Source organism: Saimiri boliviensis, chromosome 13 (genome assembly GCF_048565385.1).
Source record: "Saimiri boliviensis isolate mSaiBol1 chromosome 13, mSaiBol1.pri, whole genome shotgun sequence".
NCBI classification, from domain to species: Eukaryota; Metazoa; Chordata; class Mammalia; order Primates; family Cebidae; genus Saimiri; species Saimiri boliviensis.
The window spans coordinates 41,693,235-41,717,325 of NC_133461.1; the positions used below are offsets into that span (position 1 = coordinate 41,693,235).

The following is a 24,091-nucleotide window of genomic DNA, read 5'->3' on the forward strand; positions in this document are numbered from 1 at the left end:
GCTTCGTGTTATGATTCTTGGTATGTAACTGTATTCATTTTCTAACTTTGTATAAAAAATTGCTTGGCAGCTTTTTATCATCTCACAGTTTCCATGGTGCAGGAATCTGGGCATGGCCTGACTGGGTCTTCTGCTATGGGTCTCACAAGGCTGCAATCAAGGTGTCAGCTGTGGTCTGATCTGAGGCTTGGGGTCCTCTTCCAAGCTCATGTGATTGTTGGCAGAATTTATTTCCTTGCAGCTGTAGAACTCATGGCAACTTGCTTCTTCAAGGTCAGCAGAAGTCTTTGACTTCTAGACCTTCTTTTAAGGGATTCACCTAATTAGGCCCATTTTACCTAGAATAATCTCCCCTATGACTGATTCAAAAATCCAAAGATTTAGGACCTTAATTACATCTGCAAAACCCTTTTACCTTTGCAATGTAATATAACTTAATCATGGTTCCATAATATTTATGCATCCATTATACTCACAGGTCTGGCCTAAACTCAAGGGGAGGTATACAGGGTATACACCAGGGAAAAGAATCTTATGGGCCACCTTAGAATTCTGCCTACCACTGGATTTATGTCACTTCAGGTCCTATATTGTAAACTCCCTCTCCTTAGGAGCATTATTCTTGGCTTGATGGCACAATTTCTAATTGTTTAGTTTGGATTGTTCTCTGCTACCCTTTACTCAGACCCCAAAGTGACTGACTTCATATAAAGCAATGAAGTAACACTTGGTGATGAATGAATGAAGCACTCAGCTGATCTTTATTTAGAGGCTCCCAACCACAGAAAACTTGGGGCCCACAAACTGACAAAAAGCAATGAAAGCTAAATTTGGGGAGCGAGCGATGTTTATCCAATCCTCCAGATTAAGATCTGGAAGAGCTGAGAAAAGACAGACAGAAAGACAGGTGTGGAGCAGCAGGATGTACACATGGATGGAAACCGTGGACCACATTGGACATGTGAGTAGATACGAGGGAAGCCAGTGAGTCAGCAAAGCAAGGGTGGGCTGCCTATGCACAGTCTCCTCATGGACACCAATCTGCCTTGCCAGCCCTGCTTTGGTTTGATCAATGAGTCCAACTCCTTGATGTTTCTGTGAGCCCTCCTGTTCCAGTCCTCAGGCTCTGGAAAAGCAGCAAGCTCACCATTGTCTCCTATGCCCCTGGCTTCATCATGTACATATGAATTCCTGAATATAAACTAACACTAGCCCTGCCAATCCTTCAAAATTCTGTAGATCGCATGAAAGCTATCCCCACCCTACCCCATTTTTTTTCCTTTTCTTTTCTTTCTTTCTTTCTTTTTTTTTTTTTTTTTTTTTTTTTTTTGAGGTAGAGTCCCACTCTGTCACCCAGGCTGGAATGCAGTGGTGCAATCTTGGCTCATTGCAACCTCCATCTCCTGGGTTCAAGTAATTCTCCTGCCTCAGCCTCCCCAGTAGCTGGAATTATAGGCATGCACCGCCTTGCCTGGCTCATTTTTGTATTTTTAGTAGAGACTGGAATTCACTATGTTGGCCAGGCTGGTCTCAAACTCCTGACCTCAAGTGATCTGCCAGTGTTGACCTCCCAAAGTGCTGGGATTACAGGTATGAGTCACCACGTCCAGCCAAACACTAGCCTCTTAATGATGAAAAATAGTTCACCCTCATTTTCAATAAATTGGCTGGGGTCTATGTCATGTAACCAGATGGCCTTATTTGAAGCTGAAAGAAGACAATACGTGCTTGGTAACAACCTGGGAATCCTACAGCAATTAACACAGAGCATGCAGAAGAGGGAAAGTCAAACAGCTATGCTTTCATCCCTTCTGCTTTTTATATTTTACTTAGAATCACAGAATCTCAGAGGTGGAAGGGTCTACGAGGTCAGCCAGTGGCACCGGACCCTAAGCCTAGCAGCCCTAACAGATCATCTGGCCTCTGCTAGAGCATTTCCAGGGCAAAGTGATGTGTTCTATGGTTGGAAACCTTGTTGCCACACATCTGTTTGAAATAAACTAAAGAAACATGCTGAAAATCCCTAGTATTTTCCAGAAGAACCAAATCATGTCTAGTATTCCTGCCCTCACTCCTCAGCTCTGAAGCCACTGACAGTCTTCCCTAATCAGCTGTGGCACTCTTTCCTGCTGATACTGGATATGGGCTCAGAATCCTCAGGAGACTGCTCCAGAAAGGCACTGCTGATCAATTCATGTTGGCAAGAGAAATAAACGAATTTTCCAACTCTGTTCTTGGATTTGTCTTCAGTCAAAAAACACTCTCTTTTAACTCCTACGTATTGTTTTTAATCTGACTTTAAGGGCAAGAATTTTGCCCCCTCCTCTAAAAACAACCACTTATTTATCTAATAACATTTACCCTCTTCCCTCACTGAAGCCTTGCATACTCAAGCCCAGCCCCAAGGCCAAAGTGACCTGGAAGAAGAAAAGAGTAGAGCTGTAATTCTAGGGTCAGCAGTCCCAGCAGTGTTTCAAGGAATGCTGGGGCCCAGACAAAACTGATGGCAGACACAACTCCAGTGTGGCTGGGAGGCTAGGGAGTGCTAGTTGCCTATGGGAATTAGCTCCAAAAACAAGTCAGGCCAAACTCCCATCCAAGTGGTATTAAAAGGTCCAGTTTTAAGGAGATAGGGATAGAAGAGACAGGGCAAAGAAAGCAAAGATGATGAGATAATGAGGTTGAAATAGTGAGGATACTGAAAATCAAATCAAGTGAAAGCCCTCTACATCACACTTGAAGGTGTGTCATATAATTGCTGTCTTCCCATTTCACATCTCCTGATCATGCACACACATTTCCTGGTATAAACTTTGTGTTTATCCACAATCACTCATAAAACACTGAACAAGATCAACACAAGAGCTCCATGGCATGGCTCTGGGGACTCCCCTCCCAGGCATTCATTCAACTGTTCTGCTCAACACTTGTTGAATATTTATGTGGCACTCAGGAGCAGGCTGGTGCAGCTGCGTACAGCTGTGATGACACTATTCTCATCTCCATGGAATCCACAGTCCATCTACTTGAGAGGCAGGTAATTAACTCCTCCATATATAAAACTGGCTGTACAGTATAATGGTATTTGCATGTATTTTACCTGTACAAGTCATGTCATATTTAAAATCAAGATATACACCCTAGTAGATATATATTGACCTTACTGAACTAACAACATTATCAAAAAGAAAGTTTAGTAATTTGGCCTTTTTTGCAGAGTACCAAAACCAAATCAGCTTGTGCTCTACTGCTTCAGAAACAAGATCTGGTGAACTAAAGCTTCAGATAAGCAAATTCTGGTTCTCTCCAATTATGAGTACAAATCAGCAACTTTCTCACAAGTAGTGACTTCCCTTTCTCTTCAGATATTCTATCATTCATCTATTCCCCCTGTCAGCCCATTTCCACTGAGATCTTAAAAAAATGCCTGGCATCCTGGTGTGGTGGCAGGCACTTGTAATCCCAGCTACTTGGGAGGCTGAGGCAGGAGAATCACTTGAACCCAGGAGACAGAGGTTACAGTGAGATGAGATTGCACCACTGCACTCTAACCTGGGCAACAGAGCAAGACTCTGTCTCAAAAAACAAACACACATGCCTGGCATCAAGGATCTCACAGAACAAGGATGGAACCTGACATGCAAGAAGTCTAATATGGTGCAGGGAATTCACCTAGGGTTCCTAGTCCATAGCGTATGTTCACAAATATTTATTATCAGTGAGGTAAATGTCAAGATCAGGGTATACATAGAGGGCCAAAACACTGGGAAGCCAGGGAAGATCTTCTAGAGATTACGGTATCTGAGCTCCAATCTAAGGATGAGCAGGAAGCAACAGATAATGTGTGAACCAGATGAAGATGGTGAGCAAGGCCTTGCAGGCAGATGCCAAGGTCTGCAGGAGAGAACATCACCCTTACTGAGATAGCAGGGAATGGCTGCAGTGGACTGCACAGACACACGAGGGCAGAGCCAAAGCGGGCTCTACGCACATGGAAGGCCTGGGATTTCATCCTGAGGATGAGAGGAGCCTCTGAAGGAGTTGAACCAAGGACTGAGGAGAACAAATCATGGTGCAAAGTCAACCCATGCGACAGGAGCAACATGGGCCAAAGGGAGGCAGGACTGAAAGCAGAGAGACCCATGAGGTGGCTAGTAGAGCAGGTTAGGATGGAACAAATGATTATCTGAACTCAAAAACTGGGAACAGACAGAAATAAAAGGACTTGAAAGGGAGTGAAGGGTAGAGAAGCCCTAGTTTGGTGGTTGATGATTACAAAGGATGAATGAGAGAAGGGGTTAGGGAGGTCCTACAGTGGCTGAATTGAATGTGATGAATGATTATGCTTTGTTGGGATGATGAACAGAGCTGCGGAGGAACTGACCAGGTGCAAAAACGTTGGTTTTGGATTTGGGGATGGTGCAATGGAGATGGAGATACCTAAGCCATGGCTGGCTCCAAAGGCCTGAGGCACTGGAGAGTAGCCTGGGCTGGAGGTCTTGTGGACGTTAATGACAGAGGCAACCACAGTGTTAGAAAAGGAGGTGTCCGCCAGGAGGCTGATCTAATCTACCAAGAGCCCTCAAGCCTCCAAAACGCAGAAATCTATGAACACACCAACTGATATTTCCCCAGAAAATCTTAGTTCCCTCCTACAAAATAATAATAATAATAATAATAATAATAATAATAATGATGTTTTATTCAATGCTTGGGGCTAGGTTTAAATCTTTGCTTTTGACATTTTGTTCTATCATAAACATGGATTCACAAATAGAAACCTTCTAAAAGAAGACCATGTGTGAGATAAAGTGAGAGCCAACGAAATAACAATCGTGCTTCAAGGTGTACCTAGCCAGCAGCTCCTCTGGAAAAGTCTACTGAGCAAGGAGAGAAGAACAGAGTGAGGAGGCACATCTTTGGTATGAATAAGGCGGAAAAATTCCTGATGAACACAGCAGTGAGATTTGGTCGTGGAAAATTCCACATTCTCTGCGTAGGAATGGCCAAATAACTTTTTCTCTCTTCCTTTTCATCTCAGATAAAAGGAAGAAGAGAAAAAAAAAAAGGAAAAAGAGAGAGACTTCTAGCAGAAACTAAAATTCTGGAGGAATCTCTCTGGCCAAGACTGAGACAACAATGGCTCTTTAAGGTGAAGCACTCAGAGACATGATTGTAGGACACTGCCAGGGATTTTTTTTTTTTTTTTTTTTTTGGTTGGTTTGCCAAGTGGCCTGAATTTCTGGAGAAACGTGATTCCAGATAGAATGCAGGATGAACTTTAAGAAGCATCTAATCAACCTAAGAAGGAGTCAGGTTAAGATTAAATTATGATATTAATCCTGACATAATTTAATATGGCATAGTAGGTTACACCATACAACTTTGCCCTTTCTGTAGGTAAAAGTGGTCAAATATCAGCAACTTCACATGGGTTGGCCTAACGTTGCTCCAGCTGGAGATGCTTGCCAGGGCTACCCAGCTGTCTATTTCTTTAGAAAGACTGCTCTACATGAAGTATTTCTGTTACAAGTGAACACTTGCTATATTCAACAATATTCATAATTAACTTGTACTTTAGGAAAATTACAATTTGAAAGAAGCTGGGCATGGTGGCTCATGCCTGTAGGCCTAGCACTTTGGGAAGCCAAGGTAGGAGAATCTGCTAAGGCCAGGATTTGAGACCAGCCTGAGAAACATAGTAAGACCTCATCTTTACAAAAAATAAAAAAATATTAGACAGCTATGGTGGTACATGCCTGTGGTTCCAGCTCCTTAAGAGGCCAAGGCAGAAGGATCACTTGAACCCAGGAGTTTGAGGCTGCAGTGAGCTATGATTACAACAGTGCACTCCAGCCAGGGTGACAGACTGAGACTACGTCCCTTAAAAAAAAAAAAAAAAAAAAAAAAGGCCTTATTCATCAAAAACTAAAGTTACCCAGAGACAAGCATTCTCTAATCATAGGAAAAAATACCTTGGAAGAAAGTGAGAGGGAAAACCAAAACCAACCTTAGAGCTGAAGGACTCATGTAGAGTTAGAAGCTGATGGCAAATATTGCACTTGCTGCCCAATGAGGCGAAGGGCTCAGGGTAGTAGATTCTGCTTGTCCCACCCATGGAATAGCCCAGCTTTCCTCTCTCACCTCAGAACAGAGGATATACAAAGGACACTTTGTCCCACCAGAGGTCAGGATCTGGCCCTGGCCTTTTCTTGCTTCCCTTGGCAGGAGCTCCTTGCCCACCTGACCCATGGTGCTCCTGCACACAGCACTAGGGGCTGACAGGCCATCAGGGCACCAGGCACAGTGATGATGACTCAGATCATTCAGCACTTGCAAAAGCAGCACAGTGAGGAGCCTTCAAATCACCATCCTCCAAATTTACCCAAATGACCAATGAGAAGTGGACAAGAGAGTCCCCAAGCCCTGAGACTAGTAGGCCAACCACACCCCACTGACCTTGTCATATCCATCCAGAAACACCAGCGAGATTGCAGTTGGCCCCGGGAGGACCAGCTCCCTCCCGTGGGAAACACAGCACTGCAGAAAGTCAGGCAGAAAGCTGGTCAAAGACACAGTATCCTATGGCCTGGCAGGTCAGGGGAGAGCCATGAACTGCCCCAATTTCCGTCCATTTGGGGTCCTCTGTGCCTGTACAGGCTGGAATGAGGAGGACACAAGTGCAGGTCCCATATACTCTCTGGCCCGGTTTCTAAAGAAGGGGCAGGCCTGATGTACAGTGGCAGAGGGTCTCAAAAGGAGCCACAGATGGGACACACAGAGTACTCCAGGGAAGCATTTGTCATCGTGTACCAACAGCAGCAGGGTAACTCGGCCTCCCATCCCCTCCCAAGCAGTACAGGCTGCAGCTTCCCTGCCCCTGACCACACTCCTGGGCAGGGTGGCTGGTTCACCCTGGAGGCTACATCCCTAACAGCATGCCAATGGGACATGAGAGAGAGGCCAGAGAAAGGTCAGACCCAGCCAGGGCCCCAAGACACCTAAAGCAGAGGTTTCCACAACTACAGGAGGAAGAAAAAGCAAACACCATGTGGAGATTGCAAGGGCCAGCTTCCCCATCCCTCCCCAGTTCGCATCCCACAAGCCCGGTCGGCTTAAGTTTTCAGTATTTCAAGAAAAACCAGAAAGCTTATCTTTATGTCAAATCTCCCAGTTTTTAATGATTTGTAATTAAAAATCTTTACACCTATTAGATAGGGCACACAAAACACCCGCAGGCTCCATTTAGCCCCCATGGGCTTCAAGTCCCCACATGCTGCAGTGATTTCTTTTTGGAAATAGTCCTGTTATACCACTTGGCAAGAGGAGAGACACCAATTGAAGAAGGACTCCATTCTCAACACCGGCCTCAACCCACCTGGGGCTGGAGACACCTCCAGGATTCCTGTGTCATCCACATCAAAGCCAAGCTGTACAGCTACCTTAATAATACCTGAAGCCCAGACCCAAAGCAAAAAACCCTCCTGGCAAGAGGCAGGAGAGAGCTTCCTCCAAGCCAGCTGCGGGGGACACAGGGCCAGGGTCATGAAGTTACAAAGAATCAGGCTGGGGCATTCTGTGGAAAATACAGTAGCCAAGGACCTAACCTTGATTGAGGAAGCAAGAAACTCTTCTCCTTTGCTCCTGTTTCCTCACCTTGGGGCCAGTTTGGTGCCTTCCCTATAGTCTGAACCAAACCTCTGCTCTTCTTTTTGGCATTTCATAAAATGCCAAAATACAAGCTTCAGTTTTTCTGACATGAAGGATGTTTAATAATCACATGATTATTTTGTACCACTGCCTTCTAACATCATAAAATCTCTTTCCATGCTATCTATGATATTTCCATTTCCGGTACCGTCAATGCCAACAAACACCATCTGGCCATATGTCCTGATTCTCATTAAGGGATTCCCTAATATGCATGGCATTTGGGGATTATTTTTCCTATAGTGTAATATAGTCAACTCTGACACAGTTTTTTCCAAGGAGCCTGAAATCTGGATTTTTAAAAAATATATCAAATCTCCCAGTGTTTAAATGCTGACAACCATTAAAACATTTAAAAATATATGAGGGCAAACAAAATCTATCCGCAATTTTCATCTGAAATGAAAAGGCTGAGTTAAATGAGTTTTAAGATCTTATCCCCAGCTTTTAAAATAACTGATATCAACTGAGGCGTTTTATGATTAATTGGTATTTTGCTTTAGATGAAATGACTACATTAAATTTCTCCATGTAAAGCTAGCCTGAAGAGGTGGTTTCTCGAGTTACAGCCAGAAAGGGCAGCTGGTCTTACTGTTTCTACTTATCTCTTTCTCTTTTCTCTTCCAAAGCATATCGCACATATGCAATTTCCAAGCTTACAAGACACATTCAATTCAGCATATAAAATATGCCATGCAGGAGACCCCATAGGGACTCACTTCAAGACAGGGTGTATCTTGGTTTCATCGTCACAACCCTAGGGCCTGACATGGTGCACGATCCATAGAGAAGGCTTAGGAATGTGTGCAGAAAGTTTAAGTTCCCAGGAATATACCACTCCAGGTCCTCCTTCCATAAGAATAATCGTGAGGTACAAAATTCCACAGTAGATTTAAATTAAATACTGGCTATCCTGAAAACCTTTAGATCATTAGCTACAACCATCCAAGAAAAATAAGTCAGATAAATATTATTCCTCCATGTTGTACAGTTAAGACCTCTTCCCAGCAGCCTGCTCGCAGCTTTGGACTGCACTTGCCTATACTGTAACTAAACTTCTTTCTACCGCTCAGCAGACACAGCCTCAAAGAAAAGCAGTGGACTCTTGGGACTTAAAAAAAAAAATGCTGAGAGGGGGCTGCGTATACAAATAAAAATAAATTAAGAGTTCTAAAAGCAGATCTGGGAAAGTCCTAGGCTCTCTACATGCTCTTGTTTCCTCTGGGGCCATAGGACTCCCACGTGGCCACACAGAACAAATCTCCTGAGATGACTTCATGATGGGCACACTTGTCGAGGAACTAGGACAATTGGCTGGCAACATCATTTTAAAAAATGCTATCTTGCCACAGCTTTGCAAAAACAGGGTCTTGCTCTGTTAACCAGGCTGGAGTGCAGTGATGCAATCATAGCTCACTGTAACCTCAAATTCTGGGCTCAAATGATCCTCCAGCCTCAGCCTCCAAGTAGCTGAGATGACAGGCATGTGCCACTGTGTCCAGCTTAACTCAGTTTTGAGGCCCTGGCTAGCGACCAGTCAGTTCCCCTTCTCCAGCAGCAACTAAGCCCACACCCAACCTTCTCTCCCATTGGGCTCTCACACCCTGGGCCACTATACACAGGCCCTCCCCACTCCAGGGCCACCCTGAGCCTCGGGGCCAATCCTCAGCCAGCTTGCCTATCCCTTGGAAGGCACATGCAGGTGTTTGCCACAGTCTGCCTCTCCCTCCACCTCATGACTGACGTCTGTGCTTCCTGAGTGGCCCTGCATGGGTGCCATGTCTTCTCCCCAAGGAACTGTGAATAAAATAACTGCAAAACTTTTCCCAGCCTCTTCTCCTGATCTGCCTCTGGCCTTACCAGTCTTCACCTAAGATAATATGGTTAAAACATGGATGGAAAAATAAAGAGGTAATTCAAAGGTTGTTCTTGATTGCAAATGTCCAGTGGCTGCCAGCAGTTAGCACAACCTTAAAGCCTACATGAGAAATTGTTCAAAGTCACAAAGGAGTGAGTCCACGTATGAGCTAGGGAAAAATCACAGCTTCCCTGGTGGAAAACACAAATGTCACATCCCAAGAAATGTGTCATTTCCATCCCTTATGTCAGACACATCAAAATGTGGTGACAACTGGGCCCAGTGCCCTGGTGACCAAGTCCTCTGAGACATAGGCATGCAAAGGCACCTCTGTTCTGTGAAAGCAAAGTGTCTTGCAGTAGCCTGAATGGAGAATGGAGTGCTCATCTTTCAGATAATGCATGATGAGCCTTCTGGTCGCCAGTAATGAGACACTATTGGAAAGGGAAATATGAACACAAGGCTTTGGTGATGATAATAGAAATATGAGGTCTTCCCAGGTTTTTGGAAGAGCTGTCTGCAGCTAGGGCCTCATCTCCCTGGCATTTTCTAGAAGGACAGGCAGAAAAGCTGGTAGAAACAGCAGCTGGTTAACAGGGCTGTCCCCGGTCACAGGTGGGCATTCTGAGAACATTCAGTAATTGCCTCTAGCACCTTTCTGATTCAGGTAAGAACACTGTAAAATTAACTACTGCAAGCTTCATGGTAAATACTCACTAAGGAAGAGGATGTGGATGAAGTTCCCTGTATCAACACCATCTTTCATTGCCAGCAAGTACAATTCACACCACTGGCAACCAGGACCTGTGTTCAACCTGCACATGCACAAGGATTCCCTCAGCAGCCTGCAGACCACTGGTGGGAGGGACCTCACTGTTGCTCACCGGAAAGGACTTTCTCAGCTATGCTTTATTTTCTTTCTGAACTCCCTCTGGGCAGCTGGGACTCATAACCCTCAAGCCCATGCCTTTCTCTCTGTTGCCTCCCCTGTGGAGTCTAGGAAGGCATTCCATTTACCAGCCTCCCTTGCAGCTACAGAGGGTCATGTGATCCAGTTCTAATCCATATGAGGTCTAGGGAAGAGGAGGTGAGTTCTGACCACAGCAGACAGGGCTGTCCCCCTCAATCAGGCTTGGATGTAAACACTTATACTGATGATCACATAACAGAACACACAAGTATACTCCTAGATAAGGGTCAGAAGAGTGGGGATAAACATGAAGATGGTTATAGCTCTCCAGAGGTGTGTCTGTGTGTGTCAGGGTAACTTATTTTTTGGTAAAGTTTTTTGGTAAAGTTAAAATGATGCACACTTTAAATATGAACAAAATATATATTGTCAGTGTGGATCCACTATTCAGAATTAGGCAATTTTAAATATATCTCCCAATGTATGGTTCAACATATGGGCATCGATATTATACTTGGAAAATAAACTAGAGGAAACTCTCCCATCCTTATCTCTGCATCTTCCTCCTGTCTAGATGTTAGCCCAATGTGAACAGACACACAGGATGAGAATCCAGGCCTGTGCTTGTCTCTTTAGACACACAGATGGCTGCATTTGGATGCAACATGGCACAACAGTTTTCATATAAATGTTTACATTATTAAGGATAGAAATCACAAAATTCAGCAACAAAGCATCTCTGCTGACTACTTGTAATGGAGGATCTATTACAAGCCCAGGAAAAGACTGAGGGTGGACAGAAAGAGCCAACTCCACAGCCCCACAAACACTGCTGCACACACACCATGGGACAGCAAAGCGAGAGGCTCAGGAACTCTCACACACATTTGCCATTTATCAGAATCAACAAAGACAACACTGACTTGAAAAGACAACCTTAAAAAAATGTTTTAATGAGCCCTAAGCTCTCTCTATTGCTTTTTATTACAGTGACACTACAGAAGAGGGGAAAGAAGGAAGGATTGAAAGTTCTGACTGGCTAGAAAACACCACAGAACATAAGGGAGCATTCTCACGGCAAAACAAAACAGACAACTGTAAGTTTCCTTGTCTCATTCAATGCCAAACACGGACATCTGATATTAAATCATACTTTTCATGTATGATTTTCATTCTTCTTTCACCCAACCAGAAAAGAAAGGAAGGTTTGGGTGTGAGCGCTGAACATGCACTTTGTGGGGTCACAGGCATAGATACAGAGGGGATGACAGAACCCTGACCAGCCTTGACATACCTCAGTGCATGGGCATCGCTGCTGCCTGGTGCACTATGGGAATTGAGTTTATTAGGTAAAACACTTGACTTCTTTAAGTATCAAGTTGTCTTCAACTGCAAAATGTGGATAATATTAAACTATATAAAAGTTCTTTTTTAGGTCAAAACTGTTGATAGCAGCAGTTTCATATGGTTCAACCTAATCATTCCTGCCTTTTTTTTTTTTTTAACAGGTTGTTTTTCAGGATCAAATGAAATTATTTATATAAAGATGCACAAAAAAACCTATGTCTGTAAAAGCACCATTAACTTCATGAACTGGAACAGGAGTCAGCACTTCAAACTCAACATTTGCATTGCTTTGTAATGAAATCAGAATCGTTCTTTAAAAGGAAATTTCCCAGACCCACTCAGAACTATCGAATCAGAAATAAGAAGACAAGGTGAGAAACGTGCACTTTGACAAGAGCCCCAGATGATAACTCATATTGGAAAGAAATTTTTTTCCCCTAATAAATAAATTGGCCCCTTTGGTTTGGGGTGGCTTTCTGCTGAGATGCAGGCTCTTACCCAAGGCCATTTAGTATGTCTCCTTCCTCAACAAAGAAGAGAGATTATAAAGAACCCAGTGAATGGCACATTTTTCCTAATAAGCTGGTAAAATCACTTCAGGTGAAGTCAGTAAAAATTAGCACCGTCACCAATTACTAGGAATTGATAAAACCTGATGCAGATGTTTTTTGCCACAGGGTGTCTTTACCACCTTACTCTGAAATCCAAGTCTTTTAAAAAGCTCTCAGTAGTTAAGTTCCTGAAGGTAAACCCAGATTCTGCATGCAGCTGGGGCAGCCGCTGCATGCCCAGTCATGACTTACCCCTTAAGATGTAGTTCTGATAGTTCTGATCAGCCTCAGCTCCCACCTTGATCAAACATGTCAGACCTTCAGCCACGACAAATTCATGCACCAAATCCTTGTCATCCTGGTGGGAAAGAAAAAGCAACACTTCAAATACTGTCTGTCCATCTTCCATCCCAACTGTGCTGCTAAAACTATATAAAAGCCTTTGAAGCCAGAACAGCCCCTACAGATTGCTCTGCTCTATTCAAATGCAGCATCTCAACTGTTGCCAAAAGAATTTTACAACCAGGCTTCACATTGTCCTTTGCCAAAGACCAATTATTGGCTCCTGGGCAATCTAATAAAGATAAGGCAAATGAGTCTCCTCACTGCTAGAAATTTTTACAGTGTCTTGTTTTTCATTCTTCAAAAAACACCAGGCTCTACTCCCCTACAGGTCCTAAGGGACTGGCCACATGAAGCTTGCTGGTTTTTAACTAGAGGAAACATTTGATTGCAGCAAAGACATCAGGTGAAGAGCTTAAAGCCACTCCTGTGTTCTAAAAACAGTCCTTGGGACAGCGGTTCCAGAAAAGGGTCTTGCAAAGACTGAGACCCAAAGGAAGCAGTTTATCCAACCTCCAGTAGTTGTGCTGCCTGCAGGACAAGCATGGAAGCAGAATGCAGGATTGGCCATTAACCTGGAGCAACCATGCCATGCCTCGAAAGGACCACCTTGGTGGGCTTGCAGACCTGATCACAGAAGGCAGGACATGGAAGAAACCTCAGGGGTCATCTCACTAGATGGTTCTCAGACAAAAGTCTCTGATGGTTATCAGCCATCAGAGACTAGGAGTAAGTGCATCTCCTGGGAATTTGTTAGGCCTCACCCCTGCCTCCTGAATAGGAATCTCTACAGTGAGGCCCTGTTTCTCAAGCTCAGAAGCAGGTAATTCTGAAGAGGTCAGACAGTTCTCACCCCAGACTCCTTCACATTAGAATCATCTGGGAAGCTTTAAGAAGAACTAGAAAGCAGGGCCATACCCAGATAGAAATAATCCAAATTTCTGAGGTGGGGCCAAGGCTCTGCTATTAAATTCCCCAAGAAATCCTCAAAGGTTGCCTTTTTAAGAACCACTGATTTAATGCCACCTTTTCTTTACAGATAAAGACACTAAGACTCAGGAGTGGCAGTCACTTTACTCCATTCAGCTAGACCTGAGCCCAGTCATTTTTCCATAGTACCAAGCTCTCTGGAGCTCTCTGAGAGGGAGTTTTCTACCACTGTTTTCCTCAATTGAGATTAGGAGATTACTTCAATTGGACAGTGCCTTGTCTCAAACGCATCTAGGATAAAGCTGGAACATTCATCTTAAATTATCACAACAGAACGAAAATAAAAAAACCTCAGTGATGTAAATGGCAGAAAAGCTTAATGGAATAATGAAAGGTTATTATTATAGGAAAAGTCAGCAACCATGGCTTATCTCCAAAAGAGAAAAAGTAATGTAGATGAACTGGCAGAATTCTGTTCCTATATGAAATCAGCCCCTTATTTTGATTTTTATGGCATTTTCCAATTATATGGATGGTGGACCAGGTAAATGTGGGCAGGCTCAGCAAAGGCTCCCTTTGAACCAGGAAAGAGCTCTCCGGGGTCAGCGCTCACTTGGGGGGAAGGGTGGGTGAGTGATGCCTGCGCCCTGAATGTAATGAAAGACAGCTGTGTTAACTCAGACTGCAAGATAATCATGGCTTTGGAAGAAAGAAAATGGGACAATATCATGAGTTTTTGGAAAATTACTTTACACTCATATGTATAAAGGAAATAAAAAATAATTCTCTCTCCATCCATATCCTTTTCCACCAGCATATGTGAAAAGTGAACATTTAGATGAGCTCATGTCTAGTCAGAAAGTTTTTCCAAGCATGTAACAAATGTTTATTACTTTAACTAAAACTAGATTCACACATGACTTCATGGTGAAAAAGTGAGAACAAGCTCTCAAGAAACCACTCAAGCTAATCACTAATATTAATATACCAGAGAATTGACTGTCTGGCAAAGGCACTTGGAAAAAACACTGGACAGGCGAGACAGTGTTTATAAAAATCGTTCAGAACTTTAACCGAAATTTATGCATGTATGTAGATAAAGCACTTAGGAAAGAGAAATTTATTGATAATAAATGTGGAGAAAAATCTTCCAAATTGGCAATGTGCTAGATTTTACACATATATCCTAAAATATATGAGTTTTAAGAAATGATTTTTAAAACACTGGTTTCAGAATAGAATGAAATCAAAATGTTAACACTGATAGGTGCTTATTACTGCATTTCAGAATTTTCTATAATTGTCAAGTATCAACCTGGGATCATTTTTTTACATGCCTATTGGTCAAGGAATATTCAACTCAAAGAGATGACCAATGCCTCTGTTTTTCAGACACTTACAATCCAGTTTGGAAAAGAGCCTCCACATCTAGAAAACCTGAGAGATGATGGAGACTCTGACCCACAGATCTGGAAGGTGGCGATCCATGCCCAGACAGCACGGCTGCCTGTGTAATCCAGTTAATTCCCCATGCGTCGCTGCCCTGTGGTCGAGTGCTGTTTCATGCACACGTGTGTGGTCTTCCAAACAGACTATCAACTTCTGGTAACAAGCACCTTCTTCCTTGCCTGCACGGTGCCAATGAGCTGCTCAAAAATCTTTGTTTGATGACAGTCCTGGGAGTTCAGAGAACACACACTACAGAGTGAACTTGGTTAAAGGGATCTACAAGAGTCCAAGCATGTTTATTTTTAATGTTTTCAATTGAGAGAATTTTAAACATATACAAAAAGGCAACAGAATAGTCTAGTGAACCCCAGGTGCCAATAAACGCATACTAACCCTGTTTCATTGATCATGCTAACCCTTTCCCTGCCACATTAATCTGAAGTGTGTCCCATACATATCATTTAATCCATAAACATTCCAATATGTATCTCTAAACTACAGGAATTCTTCTTAAAAATATGTACTCACAATTAAAAATTAATACTTTTCATTCATTATCAGATGTCTGGTCAGTGAGCAAATTTCCAGCTATCTCATAAATACTGTTTTTCACAGTTTTATTAGTATCCAAATAAGACTCATACATAGCAGTTAGTTGATATGACTTGAACATCTTTTAATTCAAAGTTTGTTTTGTTTTGTTTTTTCCATTGGAATTTATGTGTTGAAGAAAGCAGATCATTTGTCCTGCAGAGTAGCCCACAGTCCGGATTTTGTTGGTTACACCCCAGTGGTGTAGTTTAACATGTGCCTCTTGGATCATTTACAAATAGTTTGTTGCATATAGAGGCATGCAGATTCGGAGGTGATTTTTTTGGTTTGACCACATCATTGATGGTAGTTTGTATTTCCATTGGGAGGTACCTAATACCTGGCTGGCTCTCATGCTCATCATGTCAGCAGTTTTTGAGGCTCACCACATAGATACCTTAAATCATTAGGGACTGCAGAATGGTAATATTCTAATTCTGTTACTCCCTCTTACTTATTAGCTAGAATATTTCTACAAATAAGACTTCCCCTCAACTATTTGATCATCTTGAAGTTCATAAGTGACAAGGCAAAATAAATGTGAGATACTGAAACTTAATTCATTTGCAAAACAGTAAGCTAGTTATTGAGCTAGTTAGCTAGCATCTTTCACCTATTTTCTGTCAATCCATTGTTATTGTGTAGTATCATTATGAACTCACCAATACAAACTTAGTTTGTGTGTTTTGATCCACTGCAATTATCACCTTTATTGATGTTCACTGTTTCATCTTTGGCAAGCCAGTGGGAGACCCTTCAACTTACTTCTGAGTTCTTTTGGAAATAATCCTACACTATTGATAGCTTTCTTGTTCTCTGTACGACAAGATGTTCCAAGTTTATTAATTTATTTTATTATGTTTCCCACTCCAGACTTGGAATCAGCCATTTCTCCAAGGAGTTCTGGTTCCTTTTGGTGTTTCAGACCATAATCTCATTGCTAGTGGTGCTTTTTGCTAGTGAATTGATCATTGCTTCTAGCTCTTTTTTTAAAAAATGCTTATTGGCTTCAGATAATATACGTGGGTTCATTCTGATATTTCCAATTAAACTCAGGGACACAGAGTTGTTAAATTGAAGAATCTTAATTATTAAGAATGCTTAGAATGACACTTAGAATCTCTCTCATGCACACCAGTCTCAGAATAGCATTACCAACACTATCATCACCAATATGATCATTGTAAAGTTTTGTTGTGGTTGTGGATTTTTGGGTGGTTCTTTTCATTCTTAGGGTACATCCTACTAACAGTGCACAAATTACAGTGTTTTGAAGTCACTTGGAATAGTTATTAGCTGTGTGGCTCTGCCACCAGGTCTCAATCAGGTGTGAGAGAAGTCAAAGCTGAAGAATGGAGACAAGAGGCAGACTGACAGACTAAATGAGGAAGGGGGAGGAGTGGTGGGAGCACCACCGTCTGGTGCCATAGGAAGAGTCTATCCCAACTGCAGTTGGGGATCTCAGCCCAAGAACAGGACATAATGGAAGGTGAAGAAGTTTTGTTTTGTTCAGCTAAGTATCAGGAAGACACATGTGGATACTCTGAAGTGGAGCTTTGGAATAATTGATCAGCTAGCATAATACTGACCACATTAGAGACAGGAAAGACTGAAGACAGAGACATCTACTAGAAAACAATTCAAGTTACCCAGTCCATTCATTTATAGTTTAAGTGGTACCAGATAATATGCTAGGCACAAAAGGCCTAGTGATGAAACCCAGTAAGTTCACAGACTACCAGACTCAAGACAACTGCTCTGAAGCATCTTAAGTTCTACAAAGTTTGAGTATCCCTGATCCAAAATGTCTGGGACCAGCAGTGTTTCCATTTTGGGGGAAAACATTTACATATACATAATGACGTATCTTGAGGATGGGACCCAAGGCTGAACATGAGATTCATTTAGGTTTTGTATACACAATTTACATATAGCATGAAAGTAATTTTATACAATATTTTAAATAATTTTGTGATTGAAACAAAGTTTGTGAATACTGAACTATCAGAAAGTGAAGCTGTCACTATCTTAGCCACCCATGTAGGTGATCTGTGCTAGCTTGGCACCACCACCATTCCCGACACTGAATTTAGAGACTATCAATATGCAATCATTGTCTTACACTTATTCACATATAAGTACTTAACAGTAAAAAAGATGACATGCCATTGATACAATGAAAAATGATAACATGTTCTGGGTAACTAAGCAGTACAGTGGCATCACCAGAATACCTGTCTCCACTGCTAAACAACAGCAGGCTTTCAGTCTCCCCATACAACGTTGTGTTTTGATTAAAAGGCTGCTATACACTATATTTTATTTTGGGGGTGAGACTAAACATCACAAGTCATTGAGGGACTAGAAGTTGGTACTCTAGGGATAAGGAAGCATTCTTCTGGATGGGCTTTTTAAAACGTTTTCTCCGCCATCTGCCTCATTAACAAGAGTTTTTGTCTTAGAAATCTTTGATTTTATAAACTAGCATGATTTCTTGTTCTGTTTTGAGTGCACGTTGCTCTACACTTCAGTAAGCCATCAGATATTTTTGCCATGTCATCTCTTGGCACGTTTTCTACAGTGTTATCACCTTCATCATCACTTATATAAGAGTACCTTGATTCAGAAACATTGTAGCTATTTCAATTCACCAGTGGTTCATGAATGAACAACTGGGGCCTTTTCATCAATGTTAAACACTTCAATATCCACTTCTTCCAGCTCACTGATGGACTCTGAAGATAAACATTCAAACAATGTTTGTATTTATAAGGAGATCAGACATCATTTTCTTCTCACTTGACATACAGAATCCTACAAAGTCACCACTTGTTCACTGTCATCACTAAACACAGTCACAGGTTGGAGGTTGTGCCAGGCATGCACAGCTGGGTCTTAGTTGCTGTGTTTCCAGTGTTGGCAGCAGTATATCCTTCATGCTGAACATCGTTCATGCTAAACTGCTTTTGAAAACTTTTCACACTCATGCCTCTGTTCACTGCTGCTAAGCATGCTGTTCAAAAAACTGTTTTTAATATTGATTCCTCATTGATCTAAGAATACCCTTTATTAATGGATCTAAGAATTGATTCCTCATTGACCTAAGAATGCCCGAAATTAATGAAGTCACATTTGAGAGAAAGTACATTGCATAAACATTATTTTTGATGAGAATTTCAGCTGGAAGATGAGAAAAACAGTTGCTAAGGAAAAAATCTTGCCATCATTATCTAGTCCAGCTTCCCTGAAGTGAGCCCAAGCCCTCAGTACAAAATATTTATAAAACTAATCAGAAAAAATGATACAATGATCCATGGCTTCGTGTTAGTGTGATAATGGAATGGTAAGAAATTCACTCCTTTAAAATGGTGAGGATACATTTGCTTATCACAGCAAATTTTCATTTATGTGTGCCTGCGGCATTAGCACAGCCCCACAGTTATTCTGTCCTTGGCATCTGTAATTCCCTTAGGAGCTGTCTCATCAGCTCTAGTCAGTGTCTTTCTGGGGCTGTAACTACAAAACAGCAATGTTTTTTCATACACATGTTCTGGCATCAAATTTTCATCAGTCTTGACCTTAGCAATCTTGTCAATGAATTTCTCCACTGTTTTATGACAGATCAGTGCAGCTTTATCACCACAAATCTTTAAAAATGTAATGTTGTGTCTTTTCTTAAATTTCTTCAAAGAGCCTATTGAAAATACACAGTTCCCTCCCATTTTCAGTTTATGATAGATCTTTGCTTGTTTCACAATCAGCATACATTACATGGCATGTGTTCACTGCATTGCTGATGGATCCACTCTATACGCAATTGAGATCTTCACTTTTAGCTTCATGAAATGTTCTCCTATTTTTCAGTAACTTCTGCTCATTGCTCTCCGCATAGAACTTCAACAGTTTATCCTTCTATTTCTTCAGGTCATCTATGGTGATCTTTCTAACACCACACTCTTCTGTAAGACAGTTTACACTTATACCACTGCCCAATTTCTCCAACAGCTTCACCCTGCGCTATAGATAAACATAAATGACTTCCTTTCTTTGTTGTTGTTGAGACAGAGTTTTGCTCTTGTTGCCCAGGCTAAAGTGCAATGGCATGATCTCAGCTCACTGCAACCTCTACCTCCTGGTCTTCAAGCGATTCTCCTTCAGCTTCCTGAGCAGCTGGGATTACAGGTGCCCTCCACCACACCCAGCTATTTTTTTCTTTTTCTTTTTTTTTCTTTTTTTTTTTTTTTTTTGTTTTTAGTAGAGATGCAGTTTCATCATGTTGGCCAAGCTGGTCTTGAACTCCTGACCTCAGGTGATCTACCTGCCTGGGCCTCCCAAAGTGCTGGGATTACAGGCATGAGCCACCACACCTGGCTGACTTCTCTTTTTTGTCACTGTTACCCAAGGAGGTATCTTCAGGCCTTTTGGACATTTTCAACAGTACCTTTATATTGCAGAGCACAGAATAAGCAAACACACGCAAAGAGTAATGCACATACGTCTCGGCCCATGTGGGCATTATGGGGAAACTGCCACTGGTGCGTCCGGCCTGCACACAGGCCATTTCATCGCCCTTTATGGGCGTGCTTGCATGGAGGAATCTGGGCACGTGTGGAAATATGTATCATAGCTGAAAGGTGGTGGGAAGGTCTTTTTCCTTGAGGATGCTGAATAAATCGTGTGTTGTGAGCCTGCCCTTTGACTGTGACCGTCACATGAGATCAAGTGTGGAATTTTCTACTTGTGGCATCATGTCAGCACTCAAAAATTTTCCAATTTTGGAGCATTTCTAATTTTGGATTTTCAAATTAAGAACACTCCACCTGTACAAGAGGTAAGCACAGGATACTTTTAATGGTATTTGGAGGGACCCTGACTAGGGTGAGGGATCATTCTGAGAGAGGATCCCTAGCAGGAAGAGATACCAGAAGGAAAACTGAGAAACACAGAGAGCGGGTATGGGGTAGCAAAACATTCTGGGATAGAACTTGTAGGTCCAGGCCAGACGTGGTGGCTCACACCTGTAATACCAACACTTTGGCAGGCCTAGGTGGGTGGATCACCTGAGGTCAAGAGTTTGAGACCAGCCTGGCTAACATGCTGAAATTCTGTCTCTACTAAGAAAATAAAAATTAGCTGACCACAGTGGCGGGTGGCTGTAATCCCAACTACTCGGGAGGCTGGGTCAGGAGAATCGGTTGAACCCAGGAAGCAGAGGTTGCAGTGAGCCAAGATCATGCCACTGCACTCCAGCCTGGGTGATAAAGTGAGACACTATCTCAAAAAACAAATAAACAAGTTAGTTAGTTGTAGGTCCAGGGCAAAGGTATAGAAGAGAAAGGGCATGCCTTATATTTGGAGTACTACTACAGGAGGAAGTTAGGATGTAGCCAAGGACAGAGAGGAGGGCAGCAGAGGCCAGATCAAGAAGGACTTCCATGTTATGCTGAGAAATTCAGATGTAACCCAGAGGGCAACATGGAACCAACAAGAGAGTAACTCCCTCTGGTGGGAAGCTAAGAATGGACTGAGTTAGAGAGGACCAAACACACACAGCTCCATGAATAACTGCTGCCGTTTTCCAGGTGAGAAGAGGACAGGCATGAACCAAGGCAGACCTCTAAACCCCAAAGCATTTCCAAAGTATGCAGTGGGGCAGAGCAAGGGTGCACCAGGTTCAAACCCATGGCTACTGGAAGAAAAGAAAGAGGATTTGTCTCCAGAAATGTCAACACAGAGAAAGAACTCTGTTCTGAAGAAAGAAAAAAAAAAAAGATAATGGTACGATTGAACACAGTGAAGGAAAAATGGGACAAGAATGTGTGGATGGGACAGATTTGGGGTCCGCCCTTTTGCCTATCCCTCTGAAACAGGGAGAAATCCACGCTGGCTATCACTGACAACTATCACTGACAAAGATAATTTTTCAAGGATGTAGATGAGATGGGAACTGAAAAGAGGTAGGGTATAAACTAGAATCCAAAATTCTAACAGAAAGAAACAATGAACCCAGACAGACGCAAGCTCAGCGTGAAGGCTATCTTCTCCATGAACCCATCTCCTGACCCTGCCCTCTCCAGGGTGATCACCTATGCTCTCACATGGGTGATCACCTTGGGGCTTGTCTGCACCCCAGTCTTAGTCCTCTTCATTATTCTGGTGACTTTCTCAGCATAGGAATGAAGGGAAGACCTAGGATGGAAGGATATTATGGAATCCAAGACAGATTTGCACAGGTACACAAGGGGGCATAGTCACAATAGCATGGTTTACAACAGCAAAATACTGGAAATTAACCAAACCATCTGCTGATAGAAGAATAAACAAAACAATTTTTTATTCATCCAATGCAATCCTCAATCAGAGCTACATCAGTTATGCCTACGCCTATCCCACTCTCAGTATGCAGAAGTAAGATATATGCAACATGATCATATGTGTATACAGCTCATAAAAAAGAATGTCACATATTGTTGGTGAATATTTACCATTAGGAAATATGCATGTGGGGGTAGGGGGAAAGAGATTGTTTAGGAATTGGGAGCAGGTCTTCAGTTATATCTCTAATAGGCTTTGCACATGTATGTTTATTGCAGCACTATTCACAATAGCAAAGACTTGGAACCAACCCAAATGCCCATCAATGATAGACTAGATAAAGAAAATATGGCACATATACACCATGGACTACTATGCAGCCATAAAAAAGAATCAGTTCATGTTCTTTGATGGACATGGATGAAGCTAGAAACCATCATTCTCAGCAAACTAATACAGGAACAGAAAACCAACCACATGTTCTCACTCATAAGCAGGAGTTGAACAATGAGAACACATGGGAGGGGAACATCACATACCGGGGCCTGTCAGGGGATGTGGGAGCAAGGGGAGGGGTAGCATTAGGAGAAATACCTAATGTAGATAACAGGTTGATTAATGCAGCAAACCACCATGGCACATGTATAGCTATGTAACAAACCTGCACGTTCTGCACATATATCCCAGAAATTAAAATATAATTTTAAAAAATCTAGAAGTAAATATGGAAAAATGTTACGATGTGATAAAGTTGCCTTTAGTTTTTATTATGTTTGAAACATTTGACATGGTAAAAATATTCTCAACTGATAGACATTATGACCTAATTTATATTGTAATCTAAATATAAATAAATATCTAAATTTGTCCTTCCTTTTCATAATAAGTTCAGGTAGAAGCTTGTCTGTATCTAATTTCACAGCAATGTGAAAACAGGTAAATGCTTGAGTTTTTTTTTTTCCTATTTACCTGAAATATCTGCTTCAGGGAGAAAAGGGCCCTTCTCAGATCTCGTCCACTGGAATTGTACAGTTTCTCTGAAATAAAGAATACAACAAACAAATTAATTAAACTGACTCAACTGAAAACAGAGAGGATATGAATGATAACAAAACTACCCCTGGAAAGGTAATGAAAATCTAATCATTTCATTCAGGATGCAAACCTTACCCCCAACCATAAGAAGAATGTTGCATATACATGTCTGGTGTGTGACAGGTATCACAGTGAGGGGATGTGTGACTTGTAGAGAAGGTACCTAGGTTTTTAACCCTCATCTCCCATCCTTCCTCTCTCAAGATCTCTATTTCCAGCTGCTTGCAGACTCTATTTTCCAGTGTATAGACTATTTCCACTTGATGGCCAACTATACCCAGAAAAGTCCAGAGTAGAATCCATCCTTCTACCTCATGCCTCCCTTGCCTTACAGGCCCTGCATACCCATGCTTTCTACACTTCCTGTTTCTGGGGTGTGTAAGCTGCCTTGAACACTCTTCTGGTCCCAGAGTTCCCTAGACAGCATGGGAGACCCAAAGGCAGCATGGCAGCTTTACTGACTAGCTGGCTCCCTCTAGTCGCATGAGGGCCTCTACGCAGGAAGCCAACCTTAGCTCTGCCTGGCTGTGGGTTTTCACTCATGTTCAAGCATGGTCCTCGCCATGGGCAAGCCAGATGAAAGATCCCAGTCTTGGAATTCTCTAGATGAAGACAGGCTGACTTCCACAAGCTCACTATTAAGCTGGTCACATTTCAAATATACGAGTTACGCCAGGTTTCATGAAGAAGAAGGTGAGCTTGACGTAGGGCCCATCCTCCAGGGGTTGCCATACAGCGGGCCAGAGTTACTCGCTGGCCACAATTGCTAGCCGGCCAAAGTGATAGTGCTACAGGTGCTGAAGATACACAGGAGGGATCCTGTCTGGTTATGCAGGATGCCAGGGAGCACAGATCCTGCTCAGCCTCCCAGCACCCACTCTTGGCCCTGATCCAGGTGGCTCAAGTGCATAGGGTTATATTCCTAGCCCCAGTTGCCAAACTTCTCCAAAAGAATCACCAAACACATTTACCAAGCACCTACTGGGCACAGTA

At 42.4% G+C, this 24,091-nt stretch overlaps 1 protein-coding gene across 9 annotated transcripts in view; it reads right to left on the reverse strand.

The window, feature by feature from the left end:
- FHOD3 (formin homology 2 domain containing 3) overlaps positions 1 to 24,091 on the reverse strand; it is a 493,523-nt gene that overhangs the window by 259,211 nt on the left and 210,221 nt on the right. For all 9 annotated transcript variants that reach the window (XM_074383563.1, XM_074383562.1, XM_039463510.2 and 6 more), the window contains 2 exons: positions 22,973 to 23,040; positions 12,629 to 12,734 (listed from right to left, as the gene is read on the reverse strand). In XM_074383563.1, coding sequence (XP_074239664.1) covers positions 12,629 to 12,734; positions 22,973 to 23,040 — 174 coding nt within the window. The remainder of the gene's footprint in view (positions 1 to 12,628; positions 12,735 to 22,972; positions 23,041 to 24,091) is intronic.